This window comes from Alligator mississippiensis, chromosome 8, assembly GCF_030867095.1.
Source record: "Alligator mississippiensis isolate rAllMis1 chromosome 8, rAllMis1, whole genome shotgun sequence".
Taxonomy (NCBI): domain Eukaryota; kingdom Metazoa; phylum Chordata; order Crocodylia; family Alligatoridae; genus Alligator; species Alligator mississippiensis.
Genome location: NC_081831.1, coordinates 43,076,912 through 43,098,100, shown reverse-complemented (window position 1 = coordinate 43,098,100; position 21,189 = coordinate 43,076,912). Strand labels below are relative to the sequence as shown.

Sequence of the window (21,189 nt, the reverse complement as noted above, 5' to 3'; positions counted from 1 at the left end):
GGACCCAGAAGTGGACCAGAAGTACTTCCAGTCCACTTCTGTGTCTGCCGCAGAGCATGCAGGGGACCCCCCCCCCCCCGACTCAGCAACTGATGCCTCCTGAGTCCGGGGGGCACCTGGGGTCCCCCTGGAGCCAATTGCTGAGAGGGGGGGTGCAGGAGGGAGGGTCCCCCGCACACTCTGCGGTAGACCCAGAAGTGGACCGGAAGTACCCATGGGATGCTCCATCTGCTCCACCATCTCAGCATTCATGAACCATGCCTGGTACCTCGAGGTACATAGAAAAAATATATAAAGCTGTGTCAATGGCCAAATCACTGATTCTCTGAATCAGAATCAAATCTTCAGACTCAGATTTGGCCAGATCAAATCAGGATAGTGATCCAAATCAGCTAATCGAATCACTGTCCCCTGAATCAGGCCAAATTCAAATCAAATACTGCCCCCTTCACACAACCCTATTAAATATACTTGGGCTATATTGTACCAATGGGGACAGGAAACTTCAGTGTCAGAGTATCAGAAAACACTTTGTTTCCAACCTTCCTAAATTCAGATCTAGGACCATCAACAGGAGCCCTCTGGCTGATACCACCTATGAAATGATTCAAGGCTTATAGCTGTGATGTCCAGAAGCCTAATACAACTCCAGTCATGTCAGAGGGAAGATTCCCATTTTTTTAGTGGGCTTTGGATCAGATCCCATGTCTCCAAAGCAGTGAAGAACCAAATACACACTATTTCATAGAGCAAAACCTTTAATTTTACCCAGAAACTTCTGTTATGTGTTTCTTAGTTAGACTGGTCTGCAGAAAACATGGCACATTCAGATGAGATCCCTCCTCACTTACAGAACATTTCTTCTGATTATTTCCCAGTCTGAAAGCCTTCAGGGCACAGTGGAAGGTACCTCTGTTCAGTGAGGCTGTTGCCTAAATGTTCCAATAACAATGTAACAAGATCTACCAGGTCATGAAGAAAAAGCTTAGACTGAAATAGCAGAGGTCATTTGCTTACTGTGCACATGTGGAATTGTTCAGTTTAATTTCATATTTTATGTAATATTGTATATTAACATGAAGTTCCCAGATGCTACAGTGATAAATATAACAATCTGTGTATACATACCCACATAAATGAATATGTTCCTACCTAAGGAGATGCAGATGGAAGGTGAAATAAGGACAAAATTTCTTGATTTCAAACAAGCATTTGATGCAGCTTTCTACCACAACAAAGTGATTTACCAAACTGCTGAAGGGGACAGTTACTGGCACAGAGCAAACATTTCTTGTGAGACAGGAAACAGTGTCCATAAAATGATATAGCTCAAAATGGAAAACAAGTCAGAAATGAAGTAGAACAAGCGTTAGTATACCTTTTCGTAAATGGGTTTTATGTGGGCATCCTGGTTACCTGTGTTAATGGCAACCTTGGAGGGCAACAAAACTTTGGAACAAGACAAATAAATTCAATTTCTCTGAATAATTTAGATGGGTGTGATAACATGGATCTCTTGGGATTCAGAGAGAAAAGCTGTATCATAAAGAGGATCTGTAAATCGATGAGTCTAAAGTATCAAAAACAATCAAAGAATCAGCTCAAAGAAAGTGCATGTCAGAACAAATTCAGAACACAAGGGTATTATAAGATAGAGTTTATACAGCCTTGCATCTCCTCATAAGAAGGCTTCTGAGGTGCTTAGTTTAAGAAAACTAGTAAGATGGTTTGTGCCATGGAGATGTACATGAAGCATCAAGAAGAGACACACCTTGATTCACTTAAAATGTTCTGGGGAACTGTTAGTGTCACAAATAACTCAGCAGGTAAACTCAAAGAATGAAAACTAGAAAACAAATGAAAGTCCAATATATATTAAATGCCTGATACCAGAGACACACCTGTGTACTATCAAACATTCCCCAAAGCTATTTATACACTCCAGTAATTTGCCTAAATTTACCTAGCACTTTAAGTAATACTTCTGGCTCCCTAACTTTTTCTGATTTACTGATATATTATGTTTCACCTTCAGTTTTCTAGCCAAATTCTCCTTTTCCACACTGGATAAGTCCCTTTTATAGCTTCTTACAGATCTGTATCTGTTGACTACAAGCAACTGATTTGAATTGAGAAATACTCTTCTTTTCTATTATGAATCACAGTGCTCCTTCACTTGATTGGAATTGGTTTGAGTATTGAAACATTTAACTTGCAAGAGTGTTGAAGTGAGTGAACAGACAATGTCGCACCCTCCATTCCAGGCATATCATGCCTTTTATATCCATACAGGTGAAAAGCAGCGACACCGGCACAAATCAAAGCAGAAAAAAAGTTCAGAGTTTTAAGTTACTTCTCATCCTAATATAAGCACTGGAGTAGTGTTATGCACTGCTATCAACAGATTAAGTTTGAAGTAGGATGCCTGGATCTTTTCAGAAATCTTCATGAAATCTCTACTTTCTGCAATTAGGCTTGGACTTTCAAAGGAGTCAGGAGGAGTCAACTGCCCAGCTCTTTTTGGACTTGAATTGGATTTGAGAACCTAAATCCCTTAGGTTTATCTGAAAAATTCCAAACCATGACCTTTATTGCTATTATTTTACACATAACTGCAAATAAACCAATGTGCCCTTTAAATTTCCACCTGCAAAATCTAAATCACACAAAGGAGTTCTGTTTAGCAAGCATTTCACCAATTTACAGTCTTCCATAAAGACATGGCTTTTTTCTTCCAAAGATGCTGAAGGCTCTCAACTTCCATTAATTGGAAACACAGGATTAAGCCAGAGGTCTCCTACACTGTCATCCACTTTGGTATTTTGACTATAGCCCCATAACACTCACTCCCCGCATCTACAAACCTGCACCGAAATTGGGTCCCCATTATGCTAAACAGTATACAAATACCTGTGTGAGATACCTACATGCCAAACAAACAAAAAGAAAATGAAGGTGTACCAGGAAGGGATGTGACTTAGAATCATAAAAAATTATGGTTGGAAGGGACCTTAGGAGGTCATCTAGGCCAACCACCTGCTCAAAGCAGGACCATCCTCAACTAGATCATCCCAGCCAAGGCTTTGTCTAGCCAGGTCTTAAAAACCTCCAAGGATGGAGATTCTACAACCACTCTAAGTAACCTGTTCCAATGCTTCACCATCCTCCTAGTGAAAAGGTTTTTCCTAATATCCAGCCTAAACTTCCCTTGCTGCAATGTGAGACCATTGCTCCTTGTTCTGTCATCTGCCACCACTGAGAGCAGTCTAGCTCCATCCTCTTTGGAATCATCCTTCAGGTAGTTAAAAGCTTCTATCAAATCCCTCCTTCAATCTTCTCTTCTCCAAACAAAATAAGCCCAGTTCCATCAGTTTATCCTCATAAGTCATGTGCCTGAGCCCCCTAACCATTTTTGTCACCCTCCGTGGGACTCTCTCCAACTTGTCCACATCATTTCTGTAGAGGGGGGCCCAAAACTGGACACAAGACTCCAGATGTGGCTTCACCCGTGCTGAATAGAAGGGAATAATTATTTCCCTCTATCTGCTGGCAACGCTCCTACTAATGCTCCTCCTACTTGACCAGTGTAATCATGGCCAACCATAGGGGTGTGTGAGGCCTGGGGCAAATCAGCCTGTGTGGAGGGCCCATGGGATCCCTTTAACACCATGCAGGGCCCATGAGATCCTTGCAAAGGCAGGGCACAGGCTGGGGTCTCCTCCACACAGGGAGGGAAGGTGTGTCGGCTTTTTCCGCAGTGTGGGGTGGAACCGCCAGCACCAGGCAGGCCCCATGGGAGGGGCTGTAGCTGCAGCCACTCTGCCTGGCTCCGCAGGACCCCTCAAAGTACAGGGCCCAGTGCAGTTGCCCCAGTTCGCCATACCCTAGGGATGGGTCTGACTGTAAAACAAAAAAAATCAGTGACAGACCCCAAATTTACTGATTCCCAGTCCACTGAACCAATAACCAAAATACCCACAGTATTCACACAGGTAGTGAGTGCAACAGAAAATATTCCTAACTGACAGCAAGTAAAGATTGCAGAAGCATTTAGTAATTCTGTGACCTGTTTAAAAATATCTATCGTATAATCATATGTGCTCTGTGTAGGATATAAAATCTAAGACTCCCAGTTCAGTGCCAGCACATTCCTTAAGACAGAGAAAAACTGTAAGTTTCATTTACTTTGTAGTGTCAATTATTTTGAGGTTCTGACTTATGAATTATTACATAAACCATTTACTAAAACAGCTTAAGTATAAGCTCAGTGCTATAGTGACCTTTAATAGCCAGCCTCTGATAAACTGCAATATTTTAGACACACATAATATTTCAAAAAACTATGAACTTGTATTTGTTTTATCCAACACTGTGGTCTTCCCTAAAATATTTTTTATTGCATAAATGTTTTTGTTTTGAAGATAGCTAAACCAAGCAGTCTATGATTTGTCTTTACAACACCCACAGGGTTTACTGCACTGATCTGGCCATAGGTGGAAAGACAAAGCAACTAATTTACACCAAACTGACCGTGGCAATGTTTAATGGACTGAGAAGCTGTTATGGCCATGGAGTCACTTCAGCTGCTGATGGCTGTTGTGATCAGACAACACTTAGCTCTTCGGTATTCAACATTTTATTCAAGGTAGCCACTAAGTAAGCTTGTGTGGTTATGAGACTATAATAGGTGACTTTTTAAAGAGTTACTGTTGCTATCCTTATACCAAACCTGTCCTGTTTTGTATCAGAATTATACACAAAGCTTGTTGGTGCAATATTATGGTAAACTCAAAATCTGTCTAACTTGATAGTGACTGGCTTGTAAATAGAACCCTGTGTTCTTTAAGTAGCAGCATTAATATAAGTCATGTACTGAAAGTCAGGAGAAGCAGAGGGTCACTGCCACTATTCATGGTCATTGTTCCTTTAATAAAGGGCCCTGTATTTTACAGCAGCAACAAAATTGATGTGGGTTGCCATGGTAAGTACACATTTTCTTATTTGGTGACATAATAGATAGCTTTGTATAATTCATTGATATCAGAGTGACTCCTCACCCAAAAAGTATGTCACTCACATAACTAAGTCACCTGTTCTTTAGTCAATCTGGCAGTTTTAATTAAAATGAATTTTTACAATCTCGCCAATGAAACACTTAGAGTTGCCGTACCACCAGAACGTGGAGATGTTTGCAAATTATACAGGCCCCAATGACATCTTTTTTTGCTGTTTTAATTACAGTAGCATTGCAGCATTAATCATCTGAGCCTCCGTTAAAAAGCAGCACAGTCATCCTCGATCATAATTAAAGGGAAAGGCCAGGCAAACAGGGGCTTTGCAGTTTATCATACTTCCTTTGAAAAATGTATTTCAACTTAAAGATCCACAAATGATAGTTTTATTTGGCTCTAATCAGCGTCATGAAGGAAACACCAAAAGGTTAATAAGAGACGGCTATTTTGTAATGCAAGTTTCCTGGTGCCAGCCCCAACAGTTCAGTCTGTTTTCAGACTCATTAGCTATGTAGATTGATTACAGTCTGAGATCAGGAAGCGCTCACTTGCTGTGTTAGCAGAAGGTTAGTTTTTATTCACACACCTACCCTACTGCTAAATAGGGGTGTGAGAAATGGGCCGTATTCAATTCAGATTCTTATTCAGCCCGAATCAGGGACAGTGCTTCAATTAGTTTATTCAGATCACTGTCCCTGATTCAATTCGGTCAAATCTGAATCTGAAGATTCAATGCTGATTCAGAGAATCAGCGATTTGGACATAGACACAGCTTTAAATGTTTTTTCTATATACCTCGAGGTACCAGGTGCAGCTCATGAATGGTGTGATGGTGGGGCGGATGAAGCGTCCCACATGAGCGTGGGGGGCCCCCACGTGCTCAGCAGCAAACCCAGAAGTGGACCGGAAGCACTTCCGGTCCACTTCTGAGTTCTCCAACAAGCGCACAGGGGACCCCCCTGCACCCCTCCAGCTTGGCGACCCTGGGTGCCCCCCAGACCCAGGAGACACCAGTCACTGAGCCAGGGGGTGCAGGGGAACCCCCAGCGTGCTCCCCAGCAGACCCAGAAGTGAACCAGAAGTACTTCTGGTCCACTTCCAGATCTACTGCAGAGCACACTGGGGACCTCCCCACATTTCTGTGGGACGCTCCATCCGTCCCACCATCACAGCATTCACAAGCTACCTGGTACCCTGAGGTATGTAGAAAAAACATTTAAAGCTGTGTCTATGTCCAAATCTTTGAATCTTTCCGAATCTCTCCAAATTGATTCAGAGAGATTAAAAGGTCTCCTCATTTGATTCAGATTTCAAGATTCAGCCACTGAAACAAGTCAAATCTCCACCAAATCGACTCAGGGGCAGAAGCTTCACACAGCCCTACTGCTAAATATGAAATTGATTATTTTAACCATTAGCAGGCTCAATTGCTTTAACGGACCAAAGAAGTTAATACTGTTCTTGGAGGTGACTGGTAAAGGGGGGTGGTGAACGGGCATCTGCTCTTTGTAGCTCAGTTATGATGCAGAAAGAAGTCACAAGTTAAGTTAGTTATCTTGGAAATTTCAGAAGTGCCAACAATTGTCTTTGTTGTCTTTGCCTTCAAAGGAAGCATGAGAGAGCAAGAGAAATGGATAGGAGGCTTCCTCAGCTTCTATGTGAACTTTCACAAAGAGATCTTGCCTTCAAAATGTTTGCTCAGGATTTGAATTTTAAACAGTAAATACATATTAACAAAACCAAAAGCAAACCAAAAGTTTAAACCATCTGAAAAAAATGTATTTCCTCTCTCCATTAAGGCCCATTTCCTTTACAGCTCCCATTCATCATTTGCCAGTTCTCCAGAGTCATTCAGGGGAAAAAAAAAAAAAAAGGGGGGGGGGGGGTGGGGGGGACCAGACCTAAATTTCTCATTTGAAAAACAAAAGGAAAAAAGGCTAATTAAGAGATCTCTCAAACTTTCAGGGGGTAGTCATGCATACATCACGAAAGATTGAAAAGGTAAAGCTGAATTTCCCTTTGGCAGTTGACTTTAAAAGAAGGACATTGCCAAAGGGTTCATACCTGGGAGCTACTTTCTGCACTTACAGGGAAATAGGCATGATCTTCTATAAGAACGATATGTATGACCTCAGACTGCAATTGATTTACATCAAGGTAAGAGACAGTCTAAGAGTTTTCTTTACTACAATGAGCCAAGAAGCAGTGCCCCAAAGAAAGCCAAGAAAGCCAAGAAAAAGTGCCCCAAAAGTCAGGGGGACACACCTGTTATGCAGAAAAAGGAGGTTACAATACAGTTACAATACTGTTTAGTATTACCTGTCTTGCCTTAAAAATCTGATTTACTCTTATGTATTTCCGTAGCTATTATTTCCAAACTTCCACTGTTCCATCTAACTTCATCTTCCAGCCCAGGCTTTCCCAAATGCTACGAAACCTACTAACCTAAGAAAGTAATAAGGCCGAAGATTCACCACTGTCTGAAAATTTCTCTGTTATCTCTGAAATTCTCTAGCGTCTGCTAATTCCTTCCACTACCACTAAGATGGCTAAAAGCCCACCCAAACCTAATGGCACACTGGGCTAGTGCAATTAAGATGCATCGGTTTTTCTAACCAGCAGCACACCAGGGAACAATGTGGCTAACATCACATCTGGCCACCTCTGACTCCACAGTCCAAATGATCAGGCACCCACTTACAGCTGAGTCATTTGGAGGCAATCTTTAGCATAAGCTCTGAGAAGGATGTGAACTCCCACCCCCAGAACCACAGCAAGATTTCTGCTGTAGAACCCGGCCACAGAACCCTTCACCACTTAAATGGGCTGCCTCTCAGTTCCATATACGGACTGAACAACCTGGTCCTGACACCCTGGCAGGTCAGGTGAGTGCCATCTCATATTACCAACTCCCTGGTCTGCTCAGCAGCATACAGCAGTAAAGAAGTACTTTCCACTCTAGAGAGTGGGGTGCTAAGGAGAACAGACACTGGGTGGGGGGAGGCACAGTTAATTTTCCAGTATATACAAAAATACCATTTATCATTATACCAACTATTCACAACACACTCCAGCCCCTTTCTGTACTGCTTCCATGAGACACATCAAAGGCTTTAACCAACCCTGGTTTAAATGCTTAACATGCAAGGTACTGAAAAAATGCTCAACATGAGAGGTACTGAAAAAACAAGAAAAACCAACACTCTTATCTAAAATTCAGCTTGCTCACTTTTTTACTAAATCTTCTTTCTAAGTTTCATAATTCATTCAAAAGCTGGACAGCCCTCCTCAGTGCTAGCCAAAGAACTGCATTTATGGTTCTACCACTGAGCTTATGTCTAAGATGTTTCACTAAATGGTCTATGTAATTCATAAGTCAAAACTCCTATAATAATTGATGCTACATACTAAAGAACAGTTACAGCTTTTATCTGTCTTAAGGGATATGCTGCCACTCAACTGGCAGGCTTAGATTTTATTTCTTATACAGCATATATGAATATAAGATAGCAGATAGTTTTAAATCAGGTCACAGAATTATTAAAAACTTTCATGGTAATGTAGCTGCATCTTCACTTCCAAAGTCCTGGAATATATCATCAAGTATTTACATGGGTACAAGAGTAAAAATTACCACATGAACTTTTGCACTGTAAAAAGGAGTCCCTGGTATAAAATTGACAGGTAGAAGCAGTGCCCTCAGAATCAACAAATTATGCCACCTATGTTTTCCTCCAGTTAATAACATTAGTCATGCTGCTTAATGCACAACTGGAAGGTAGTCAGATACTATGGAGAGTGCACATGGCATAAGAACCTGCACAGAATAGAATACAACGAACCAGATCCAGCGAACATTCATGCGAGTAACTTTATTCTCAAGAAAAGTCCATTTTCTTCACTGAGACTGAATTCACACTTGTACTACTCACCTTTATACACCACTCTAGTAACATAAAAGGACATTAAAGTAGGGAAAAAATTGAATTCATATCCAAAGACCCCTTTCACAATGCCACCAGAAATGAGAATCAGGATAAAATAAACTCCCCACGTGAGCAAAGTTACTCAAGTGTGTAAACACCTAAAGGATCAAGTCTATAAAGATGACATTTTATACCAATCTTTGCTGATGATCTGCTTCCAATAAAGTAAAAGTGGTGCTTTTAGAATCAGTTCTCTAAAGAGACACATCACTGACACAAAGTGTTGATCAAAACTTCTCAACCTTGATTGTAAAGCTTTTTGTTATATTATTGCTGTGGTGGTTATTTCTTCCACTAGCATTGTATGATGTATGTGTTTGTTATTTTCATATTTTTCCCTCAGATTCTATTTTTATCTAAAACAATGAATCATTGCTTCTTTTTGGCCTCCTACAGCAGATGCTAAAAATATTGACCACCGCTGGGAATTAAAAGAAGTTTGAAGTCTCTATTACTGCTAATGTTTTAAATAAATATTTGAAGCAGTCACTTACACTTTTGTTTCTGAATTAGCAAGTGTTTCTGAGGCTTACACTTTTAGAGTACAAGCATACTGCTGGCTCAGGGTAAGGTGAGAAAAGGTAACTGAAGAGATCTAAACATTTCTCTATACATCTATATACAAGCACACACACAGAAAACTAACTAAAGTTTTGTACTTGATATGTTTGCAAGAGGACAAAGGCTTTAAAAAAAAAGAGATTCAGTACAAGTAAAACCAACTACATGAATTACAAAACTACATCTAGTCTCAAAGATGCTAATTCAGGTCCTGAGGGATCTAATCAACCTCTTCGTTGAAGTAAAGATAAAACTTTTTGACAGCAAATGCTATTCTCATAAAATGGAATTTTCAATTACTCTATGAACATCTGGTCCTTGCTACCATTTATGGAGCAAAGCACCACAATGCTTTGCAATGTCAGAAAATATTCCACACCAAGTATTTCCCACTACACTGACAGGCCAGCCGTAGGAATGTACATTAGGAAGTTTCAAGCCAAAAAAAGAACTTTCTGACACTACTGTTGTAATCTGGCATTGTTTGATTGAGGACTTGTCTGCACTGGTGTGTCAAACTCAAATGTGAATTGTATCAGTGGAAATCACAATTTCCAGTGATATTTGATTTTGATGAGAGGTTAATATCAGTACCCTGGTAAAACTGGATAGATGCAATGATGAATCAGGCCCAGATAGTGCATGGCTTGCATTCTACAGTACATTTTCATGGTAAACTTGTAACAGCAGTTAGAGTTAACAGGAATCAGATGCTTCAAACCTTGCTTTCACAAACAAACCTGCTATCTGAAAGTTCAGTTGCTGAAATATTTAGTAAACAAATATGTTAAATAAACTCACTGTAATGTCCCATACCTCTAGAAATAAACAAATTATTAAAATGCAGTAGGTAAATTCAGTCGTGAAGGGCAGAGACATGCGACTGTGTGTGCTCCTATACGTTCCATTTGGTATCATTTAGCAGGGGAAGAAAAACAATTCAGCATGATAATGAACTCCAAATTGGGTACATATTAGAGCAATTAAAGCAATCTTTTTAACTGATGAATTTCTAATCAATAATTAGGATCATGAGGTAAAGTGGGACTGGGCAGGATTCTGACTTCTAAAATAAGCTAAGTAGCAAATCTGCAGGCGATACTTCCAACCATGTGCTGTTGTTCAGGTGAGCTAGACACCTGCAACCCTAAGATCTGCCATTCTATATAGGGCATACTTCACTAAGGGGAAGACTAAATCCTACAAGAAGACAGACAGGGGAAACACTCCTGCCTGCTGGTGGAATTTTGCATATTCAGCACCACTCAACTTCAGAGCCCAAAGCTGCACAATTAAAGAGAGACTGTCAAAGATGTCAGCTTACAAATTTCATTTTAGCAAGCAAAAGCAAACAAGAAGGGTTTAACATCCTCAGCTGGTGACCTGAATCCCCCGCAACAGACAGGCCCAAAGATGCTCTGATTCAGCACCACCCACTGGCAGCCTCTACCTTCCTTAGGAGTCCCCCTGGAAAACAGTACTTAAAGTTGCTCTGTCCTGTGAAATCTCCCAGGATGGAGGGGAGTGATGGAAACTTTGCATAAGCACCTGCAGGAATTCATCCATCCAGCTTCAACTGTCTCCATAGGTGGAGAGCCTGGAAATCAGGCATCAGACCTGCCTCCTTAAGATATATTTATCCTCTTGAGTTTTGTCTATAGGTCTAGTAATTGGTCTTTATGAAGCTACCTTGCAGAGGAATTAAATCTACCCCCAGGTCGCAGACAACTAACTGGGCCCTTTGGCCACCATAGTTACTGGCCTTGCCTGGAGATTGTGGTAGGGATCTAATACTCCTTGCATTTAAGTTCAAAGCCAAAGGATTCATTGAGTATGAAAGTTGTGTCTTTACCTAACACACCCATTCCGGCTAGGATATTTGCAACCAAGCTGGATCTCAGCATCCTGTCACACAGAGGTACAGATCTTCTTCCCAGCCAGAATGGCCACTCAGCCTGTACTTTCCTAGTGCAAAGGGTAGCAACAGGAGTCCATAGTAGAAGACTAGACCTACAGCTACCAGGGCATTGCTGCAGCTTAGGGGCATATGCCATAATAGGAGAGCTTTGTAAAAAGATAAATTTCTCTGTCTCTATTGAAGTCAATGAGAGTTTTGCTACTGATTTTAATGACAAGGCTCTAAGGAAATTCTCAGGGCCTAAGAACCCTGGCTGACAGAATTCAGGAGCCTGTCTCTCCAAGAGCAATAAAAGGGGAGAAGATTAGATCTGATTCCCTCTCTTATTTTGTGTAGGAAATAAAATAAATAATCTCCACAGCTGAGGCATGCCTCAGCCACATCACACTAATTCTCCCACTGCAACTGAAAACCCAAGAAGAGAAACTACCCTGCACCTAGCAGCAGATTTTCTAAATGTTAATGTTCTTCCAGTTTAAGTACAATTTTCAGCATTTTGGCAGAAGCTCCTGGTTTTCATGAGCAACTTCTATATCAAGATGCTACATAGACTGTAAGGGCCTGTGCCAACCAGGGTCAATGAATCAGACTCTCAAGAATCAGTTGGGAAACACTGTTATTACTGTAACCTGACTACCTTGATTTTCTTCATCATTTTCTGCAGCCCTCAATGGATAAATCACCTTAGGAAAATGTTTTTCTCCTGTACCTTCTCCTTTAGCATCTGCTGCAATAATTGCTATGTTTGTGCTTGTGCTCTTGGTACCACTATTTTATAAACATGCTGATAACCTTCCTGGCAGGTTCCCTTTCACTCCTCTAGATAAAAGAGACTTCTGATAAGCTGGTCTGCCTTTATGCCTGCCCCAGCCTGCCCTCCGGCATGACATGTTCCAGTTGATGACATGTTCCATTCTTCACAGCCCTTTTGACCAGAAAAAGAGATTTCTTCAGTCACCTAGAATTTGGCTTCTCCCCTCTGTGCTCAGGTAAGCTTCTAGAGTCATATTTCTTGTGTGATTAAGAGATATGGTTAATGCAGCTGCACAAAATCAAGAGCAAAACAGAATGCTTATGGCTCTAGGGCTGCAAATAGACATTGCCCTTGTTGCATCAGAATTTTTTTTATGGTGGAACAAAACATGAGTGAATAGAATGTCCTTGCTCTCTATCATGGCCCAAATGCCCAAAAAGGTTTGCAGAACAACTCCTGGTAATGCTTTGTCACATCTTATTGCAGAGATGCCTGCAATCTCCATCTGCCCTAGGTAGGCAATTCTGGGGTACACATTTTGCACTGCCAAGCAAGGGAACCCCCTGGGGGTTCATATTGCAAACATGGAGTATAGAACCCCATGGGGTCCCCTGGGTTGGGACCAGGCACGCACAGCCACTGTTCCGCAGGATCAGGCTCCTGAAGCCCTAGAAGTACTCAGGGCCTAATCCTGTGCAACAATGGCCCCAAGTACCTACCAATCACAGATGATCCCATGACAAAAGACAGCTGCTTGTAGCCTAAGACACTTATGTAAAATTTAGCTCTTTTTGTTAGGCCTTGAAATCTGAAATGTTCTTTGGCTCAAAAAAAGCTCCCACTCTACTGATGACTGGCTTAATATTCCAGACACTTTGGCCTGATTCTGATTGACAAGTAATTCCACTGTAGTGAATGGAGTCACAGCGCTGTAAAACTAATGCATCAGAATCATCCTTGATCTTGCAGAACTATTACTGAGAACACAGAAGACTGCAAACTGCAGCAAGGTCTGCATCTGAAGTAACATGACAGAAGGTCAGATTCTACCACTGATACTCCTGCCATGCACATGGACCAAATGGCTAATTGTCCCATGCCCAGTTATCCAAGCCTTTAGCCTCTCACTGTTAGATCTCCCTGAAGCAGTTACTTTGTTGACACACCAAAAGAAATTAGCAGATCATAAAATAAATGGAGGTGAGGCTCAACTCCAAAAAACTTGAGAACTGATTCTGTTACTCATTTTCATGCTAAATTGATTCAAACCTGCAAAGAAAGCTGCCATAGAATGTCCAGTATGGTAAGTGAGCATGATGCAGAAACCAGGGACTCTGCAACACAACTCTGTTCAGCTGGCTGTAGAGGATTTGGAGTCCTTGGTTATGTATATGTATATAGCATGCACCCACCTTTTTCTCTTTGGAGGCTGTGGTAAACCCATCACAGATGCCTAGATTTTGAAATTTGTGAAGGCCAGGGAAGACAGGTAGTTGGAGAAAATTCATGCAGAACACAGTAATTGCAGAACATTGCATTCTTCTGTTTAAAGTCAGCTGTCTCAAACAGGTCATTCAAGTTAGAGTAATATCAGGATGCATGCTTCTAATAGTATTCCATGCATAACCTAGAGTACCCAACTTCTAAAAACAAAAACAGGCCCTATGATACATGAGTAGAGATACAGGGACAAGGCCAGAGGACTCTAATGTAGCTATACCTATCCTACATCAGGTCTGAATTTGGCCCTCAGTGTCAGTTCTCTAAGTACACATATAACGACACTAGCAGCAAAGGAACTAAAGAAACCACCACTCAGATGCCAAAACTAGCGTATTTAGAAGGAACAGGTTATGTGAGGATATCTGTCATATAGCATCAAATCAAAAAACCTGAAACAGACTTTTTCCATTGAAATGGATATGGCTTACACAGTGCAGGATCAGGTCTATCACTGTTCCTGTTCAGGGTCCAAAACAGACGGCTTCTACTCTTCCATTTAAAAATCTCCGCCCAAATGAATGCTTGCTCATACCCAGCTACTTGGCAATACAGAATCATGTGCATTCGAAGTGCAGACAGACCACAGCCCAATAAAGCACTTGGGCATGTGCTTCACCCCAGCTATGTGACATAGATTAAACTATTTTCAATGATATTTAAGCATCTGTTTAACTGCTATGCAGTACCAGGGCCACAATGAACAATCCTGGCAAGGCAAACATTCCTATATAAGATAAATGCCAATGAACAGAAACTTAAAGCTATGACCAGGGATCCTGGTTTTCTCTGATAAAAGAATCACAAATTCTCTGATGAAAAATCACAAATGCTCTGATAAAACCCCCAAAATCCGTTATTAAAATTAAAAGCCCCCTGCAGCACCCCCCAGCCCTGCTGGTGCCTCTCACTGCCCCCAAAGCCCGCCCTCCCCCCCCCCCCCAGCCCTGCTGGTGCCTCTCACTGCCCCCAAAGCCTCCCCAATACCGCTGGTACCCCTCACTGCCACCACAACAGCCCCCCACCCTACTCGTGCCTCTTGCCCCCCACCCACAGCCTTTTCCCCCCAGCCCTGCTGGAGGGGCTCCCAGCAGTAAGGGCTATGGGGTCAGGGCCCCAAGTCTGCAGCTTCCTGCCCCACAACAGCAGGCAGCTGCAACAGAAGCAGCATAGAGCTGGCTCCCCCACTGCTGCTGCCTGCTCGGGTGCAGGTGGGGCCAGCTCTCAACTACTCCCCCCCGCCCCTTGCTGGTGCCCCCCCCAGCCATGACCCACAACCCCCCAGCCCTGCCAGAGGGGCCCCCAGCCTCCTGCAAGTCCCACTTACCTCAGGCTCCAGAAGAAGACTGAGGCTGAGCTGAGCAGAGCTGAGCTGTGGCTGAGAGCCTCAGGCCCCACCCTCCCCCTCCAGGCAGGGCTGGGGGTTTCCCACCCTGTTTGCAAACAGCTCTTGCAGGCTGGAGATCAACCAGCCTGCAGAGCTGTTTGCAAAAGCAGGGAATCCACAGATTTCTCTGCTAAGAGGAGAAATCCATGTTTTCTCTGATAAAAAGGGGAAATCCGTGGTTTTCTCTGTTTTTCCATGGGAAATGGAAAACCCGGATCCCTGGTTATGATAGGATGCCCTTCAAATATTCAAAGGCACAGGGTGGAGTAGGTACCCTGCACCCCTTGACTTCAAATAGGAATTGGGGACCTATCACTTATTGTGCCTCTGAAAATCTCCCCCTAAAACCTGATCATCTTCATCCAAAAAGAGATTCAGTTACAATGTACTGGGTCAAACAGCAGCATGAGTAATTACACGGGGTAAACATAACTCCAGTCTATATTCTTTTCAACATATTCTCATTGTTATCTCATACACACCTCAGATAGTTTTCTACAGAGATTACATTTCTGATAAGGTTGTATGCTATCTGCAGTCCATTGAGATTGTTTTTTTGCTAAAGAAATGTGACAAGAAATTAACAGATGTTGTTCAGTCCACTCAACAGACCAGGAATCAATTATGAATATTTTTGCTCCTGCAACCATCTCTTAGTGCAAAAAGCATCTTTGGAAACCTTTTCCAGAAAGAAATGAAAATCATTTCTTTGTAATAGATGAAGAATAAATGATACCTATCAGTTTGCATTCTCTGACACACTGCTAGTCCTCAGAGAATTAAATTGCCACTGTATAGTTATATAAATGTTTAATTTTTTCATCTTTAGCCATAGAATGGTTGTCTGGAAAATACATTATTATTGTAGATGTCACTACTCTCCAATTAGTTTGGCTGACAGTTTGGAATTGGTAAGTGACCTCTTTGTACTTCTACTTAGAGAGTTTTATAGGGTTAACTATAACCATTTAATAGTATCTATCAGGAATTAATACAGTGATCATTTTTTGGAGAAAACATTTTGTGACGAAAATGGGCAACCTCCTTGTTTGAGTCTTTTCTAACAACAAAATAAAAGGCTTTTACTGATGTTTACCATGAATAGAATTAAACAGCCAAAGACCAGTTCCTAATCTCAACATTTTGTTTTCATGTCTTTAAGTCTTTTAGCAGTGGGGCTTCCAGTTGAGCCTCAGCTACAGCTTATCTCAAGATATAGCCAAGCACCCTGAGGCTTCCCAGAGCTTGAGCACCAAACAGCATTCATACTTCTTAATTGAAAAGGACAGGATGTTTGCATAGGAGGTTTGCATCAGAAAGACATTAAATGCTGATGCAAACCTCCAAGTATACAAAGACTTGAGCACAGCTAAACTCCTCTCACTTTCTTCCCCCCAAGCTAATACTCATTTGAGTTTGTACCATGGCTTGATTTTCCAAATATTCATGTGGTTTCCCTCCTTGGGTGGATGCAGTATATATGCACGGAGGAGTGGGGAAACAAATATCCTGCCCACTGGACTGATTAAATCTCCAATGAAATGTGTGAATAATGTGCATATACAGTCAGCTGACCTTTCTGAATGGTTGTTCGGATGACATCTGCTCATGATCTCTTGAAATGCTGCTAGAGTGTGTAAAAAAATAAGGCACAGGATCTTTAACTGGGACAGCAAGATCAAAGGAAGCATGCAGTAAGTTTGAAACAAATAACTTCTGCTCCAATCCAAACTCTGTCACTAACCTGCTGGTATACAAATGCTCAGAGAATCAGGCACTGAAAGGGAGGATAATTCTGGCTGCTTACTTACCTGACTGTGTGTTGCGAAGGTTAATTTATATCTGCATAGCACTCTGATGATATAAAGCATTTTACACAGTAAATGCTAATATCTTTATTGCACACCTAACCAAGGGAATATTAGAGCTGTCTGCAGCCAGCTATTTATTGTTACTACAGACTGGGAGCTCCAGGGTTCTCCCTTTAAATGCAACATCTTGTATTGACATAGCCTACCTTGTTCAGGCATCTGAGACCCCATAGAAGTAACGCTGGTATTCAGCACGTCATTGACGGCGGTGTCACAGTATAGGCCCCGTTGGACATCATGTTCACTGTCAGTCTGGTCACTCTCCTCATGCCCGCTATCCTTGAGACTATTCCCCTCTAAGTCCTTGAATGTTGAACTGCTGGGTTGAAGAAAGAACAATGATTTACTGTCATGTCGAGTGTGATCAGATAAAATCTCTCTCTGCCAGGGTGATGTCATAGCCCCAAAGCAAGACCTTCTCTAGCTGCATTGTCCAGGAAAAAGAATCTCTTTAACAGGTAGTCATAATGCAGTACCACAAAAGGATGTCTCCCTTATGAGATACTTTATACATGTTATACTGGGCAACAAGGTCTGAAATGGTAACAACCTAAAGGGATGTGAGAACTACTGAGAGATCTTGCCCATTTCTCATGGAAGTAAAGTGCTGCTGCTCATTGTGGAACAAGCCACAGAGATGAAAAGTTGAAGCAGCATACAGCTGAAGCAGACCAGAGGCAAGATCAGGGAACAGAGGATCGCCTTTTACTTGAGAAGGATAATAGGAAGAGACAACAGTTCAACCCATTCAACTCAGTATGTCACGTACAGCTCTGATCCACTCTAACAGAAAAGAAATGGAAGTCTCCTGTGAATATGGGTACCTAATGCTGAATGTGCTAGGTATGGCTATGGAGAACTCCCCTGCTGTGTTGCTGAATATATAAGGTACAAGGGAAATGGCATTTTGGACCAGTAGAGATAGACTAAGGTAACACTAAAAAAAGGAGCTTGATAGGAATTGCACTGCCTCACTGTATCCCTTCATCCCATAAAACAGAAAATTCAGTTTATACGGCCCTTCAGAGTATATGATATAAAATGACTCTCTGGAACTCAATGCTGCAAGATATGAATGAGATCAAGAGTTAGCAGGATTAAAAAGTAGACATCTATGAAAATAAAAACATACAAAATTACATTTGCTAGCATAAAACTTAAACAAGATCTAAACCCTCATTCTTTGAGGCATAAGCCAACCTCTAACAGCTTGATGATAAAAAGAAAAGTCCTTGGAGAGCAAGGCTATTCTAAATCTTGTCCATTAGATGACTCCTCATATTATTCACTAAAGCTGCTGGTACTGACCACTGATGGAAACAAAGTACTGGACTAAATGGAGCCCTCGTTTGACTTGGTATGGCAGTTCTTTTATTCTTAAAATGGAAGCATGCCAACTTAAGAAAGACAATACCAGGCACATTACACTATTTTAGGCTCACCTTCACTAAAGCACATGGAAAATTATCAGGGCCTGTATACAGCATGTAGCTCTGAACACAAACAAGGTACCTAAAGGCTAGCATCCAAACCAGCATCAGCATTAGGAAACTTAGGCTTCATACAGACATTACAGGAACCCCTCACTATTCACGAATTCATTATTCATGGATTCGAATATTCACGGTGCACCACACCAATGGCACAGCTGCGCTCAGGGTGGGTCGGGGCAAGTGCTGCCATGGCTCCCTCTGGCACTGCACCAAGCTCCTGCCTCTGCATAAGCCAGGCACGGAGCACTGTGCAGGGCGAGGGAGGGCAGAGCTGGGAAGTAGGCGGAGAGCGAGCACCAGGAACTAGGAGGGAGGTGGCAGCAGCATCTTCTCCCCTGGAGGCAGGCGTGGCAGCGCTCAGAGTGGGTGCGGCGCGGCAGAAACAAGGGATCAGTCCCCAGGCACTGCAGGGGAACCCGCTTCCAGCTTCTTCATTGAACAATGTGGAGAGGAGAGCAGGGGGCAGCTATGGGGGTCTGACAGGGAGCCCCATCAGTATTTGCGGATTTCGCCATTCGCAGGATCTTTAGAACATATCCCCCACAAATGGCGAGGGTCTCCTGTACAGTTAGAAGTTCAGGGAGTTAGATCAGGTTAAAAATAGCCCCCTAATCTAACTCCGTAATTAGATAGGTGCCAGGAGCTCAATTTAAAGTAAGCTGGGGTAGGGGGATGGAGGGCTAGTGGGGTCTGCGAGGTGGGTTGGGGGGGATAAAGAGGCTAGCAGGGTCCACCGGGGGCGGGCAGGGGAATTCAGAGAGGCACTCCAATCCTGCCAAATCCTCCCAGACCCCCCAACCTCCTCCTCCCCCTGATGCCACCAAACTGCCCTTGATCTTACAAACCAGACCCAAGGCCAATTTTACCAGCTTTCACCAGTGCCAGGAGCCTAACTGAAGTAAGCTGGGGTGAGGGGGAAGAACAAGTAGATCGGGAAGCCTGTCAGCTTTGTGGAAGAAAAAGATTGGAAGCATGGGGGACGGCTCCCTCCCTCGGGGACTAGGAGCTATTTTTAGCTCCCTACCTCCTCCCCATCCCTAGTTAAACAACTCCCCTTCCCAGCAAACCAGCTTTCCCTGATCCCTCCCCCTGCCTTACTTTGATTGGCTCCTGGCACCAGCAAAAGCCAGTAAAACTGGCACCGGAAACAGTTTTTGGGATGGGTGTTTGGTGGGTTTGAAGGTGCTGGCTGATCTGGTTGATTTGTCTGGTGGTAGGGGAAAGGGCCAGGAGCTAAAAGTCGGGTGCCAGTGGGGGGGTGGAAAAGTGTAGCCCCTGGGCTGGGGCCAGCAGCTAAGCTTTCCCAGCCCTGCAGCTGGGCTCAGAACATGCATAGAAGTTCAGTTAAACTGGTCTCACCATACCCAAACTTAGTGCAGCTCTGAAACATAGTTAACTTAAACTAGGTCAGCCATTTTTACACCAAGCTGACCTACCTGGAATTTCTGTACAGTTCACATTTAGATCAACCTAACCAGGGATCTAAGTGTAAGGTCCACACATGGGCCAACTAAGGTAGATCAAATGCTCATTTTTAACACAAGCTAACTCCCCCCTAACCTCCCCAAACGTCTGTACCCACCCAAAGTGGAAAGGCAGGTTCGGGAGACTGGTGTCTACTGCACTGTTAACCGAAGGAGTGTGACCATGGTACACAAACTAGGGAGAGCCAAGATAATCAGGGAAAGCAGAGCATGTACCCAAAGCACTCATTGCCCATATGACTTCAGTAGGTCTCCTTGGGGAAAAATGGGTGTTTGTTTCTTTTATTATTATGATTATAATTTTTTTATTTTTTTTGCTGTTGCATGTAGAGGCATCAGTTCCAGAACAGATTCTCATTGTGGGCCAGGTGCTATACAAATACAGAACAAACTAACAGCCCTGAGGAGCTTATTAAGTCTTCCAGTGCACCATAGTGAGAGTGCTGAGAGGACTTCTGTTACCACAGCCCCCTTTTCTAGAACAAGAAAGTTTTCCCTACACTCACTCTTCACAGGATCAGGCCCCAAGTAGGATAGGATCTCCCTCTCCTCAGGGGAGCAGGACTCTTCTATTAACACACCATATTAGAAGTAGAAAAAACCCTACATAAACCAGGGAATCAAATTCTGCTGACTCACTGTGGACATTGCTGCTGATTAACTCTACCAGGACATAGGAGAAGCAGGCACAACTCTGAGGGAACCAAGAGCAAAGACAGAGAGCTCCTGGGAACCCTTAAAAACTGCCAGAAAACAAAGGCTCTATTTCTGTGTTCTATTAAGCCAGGTAGGAGCCCAAGATTGACTGTACATGGATCACAACTAATAATTTGGGGTGCCTCCATTTTTTACTTTTTAAAGATACCTGATGTGAAAGGGGAAAACTTGGACACCCAGAATTTCTAACCATGGATTTATGAAGGCTATGGATTAATAAGGGTGACTGCTGCTAGGACTAATGAGATCTCACCTACCAGTTAAAGGAGAAGGCTGCCTGCACTTTGCAATGCTTACAGACTTTGTGTGAAGCAGGTGAGGAACACTACCTGCTCCTAGGTTCAGTTTTGTCTTCCTGTGGGGTCAGTTCCCACAGGGCTTCTTACAGCTGGGACTTCACTGCCTTCAACATGAATTGGAAGGGAACACACAACTTACTGCAAGAAGCGCTAGAGGTGTGGGCCAGCCTCAGAAAGAGTTCCCAAGGATAGCTGTGGGGGTAAAAT

At 42.8% G+C, this 21,189-nt stretch overlaps 1 protein-coding gene across 3 annotated transcripts in view; it reads right to left on the bottom strand.

Annotated features, from left to right (window-relative positions):
- Positions 1-21,189, bottom strand: part of PCDH19 (protocadherin 19) — a 111,061-nt gene that overhangs the window by 35,045 nt on the left and 54,827 nt on the right. For 2 of the 3 annotated variants that reach the window (XR_002090415.2, XM_006278630.4), the window contains exon 4: positions 17,136-17,308. Coding sequence is in view for 2 of the 3 variants with exons in the window: in XM_006278630.4 (XP_006278692.1) it covers positions 17,136-17,308 (173 nt within the window). In the remaining variant the exon portion in view is untranslated. The remainder of the gene's footprint in view (positions 1-17,135; positions 17,309-21,189) is intronic. The other variant, XM_006278631.4, reaches the window with a different exon arrangement.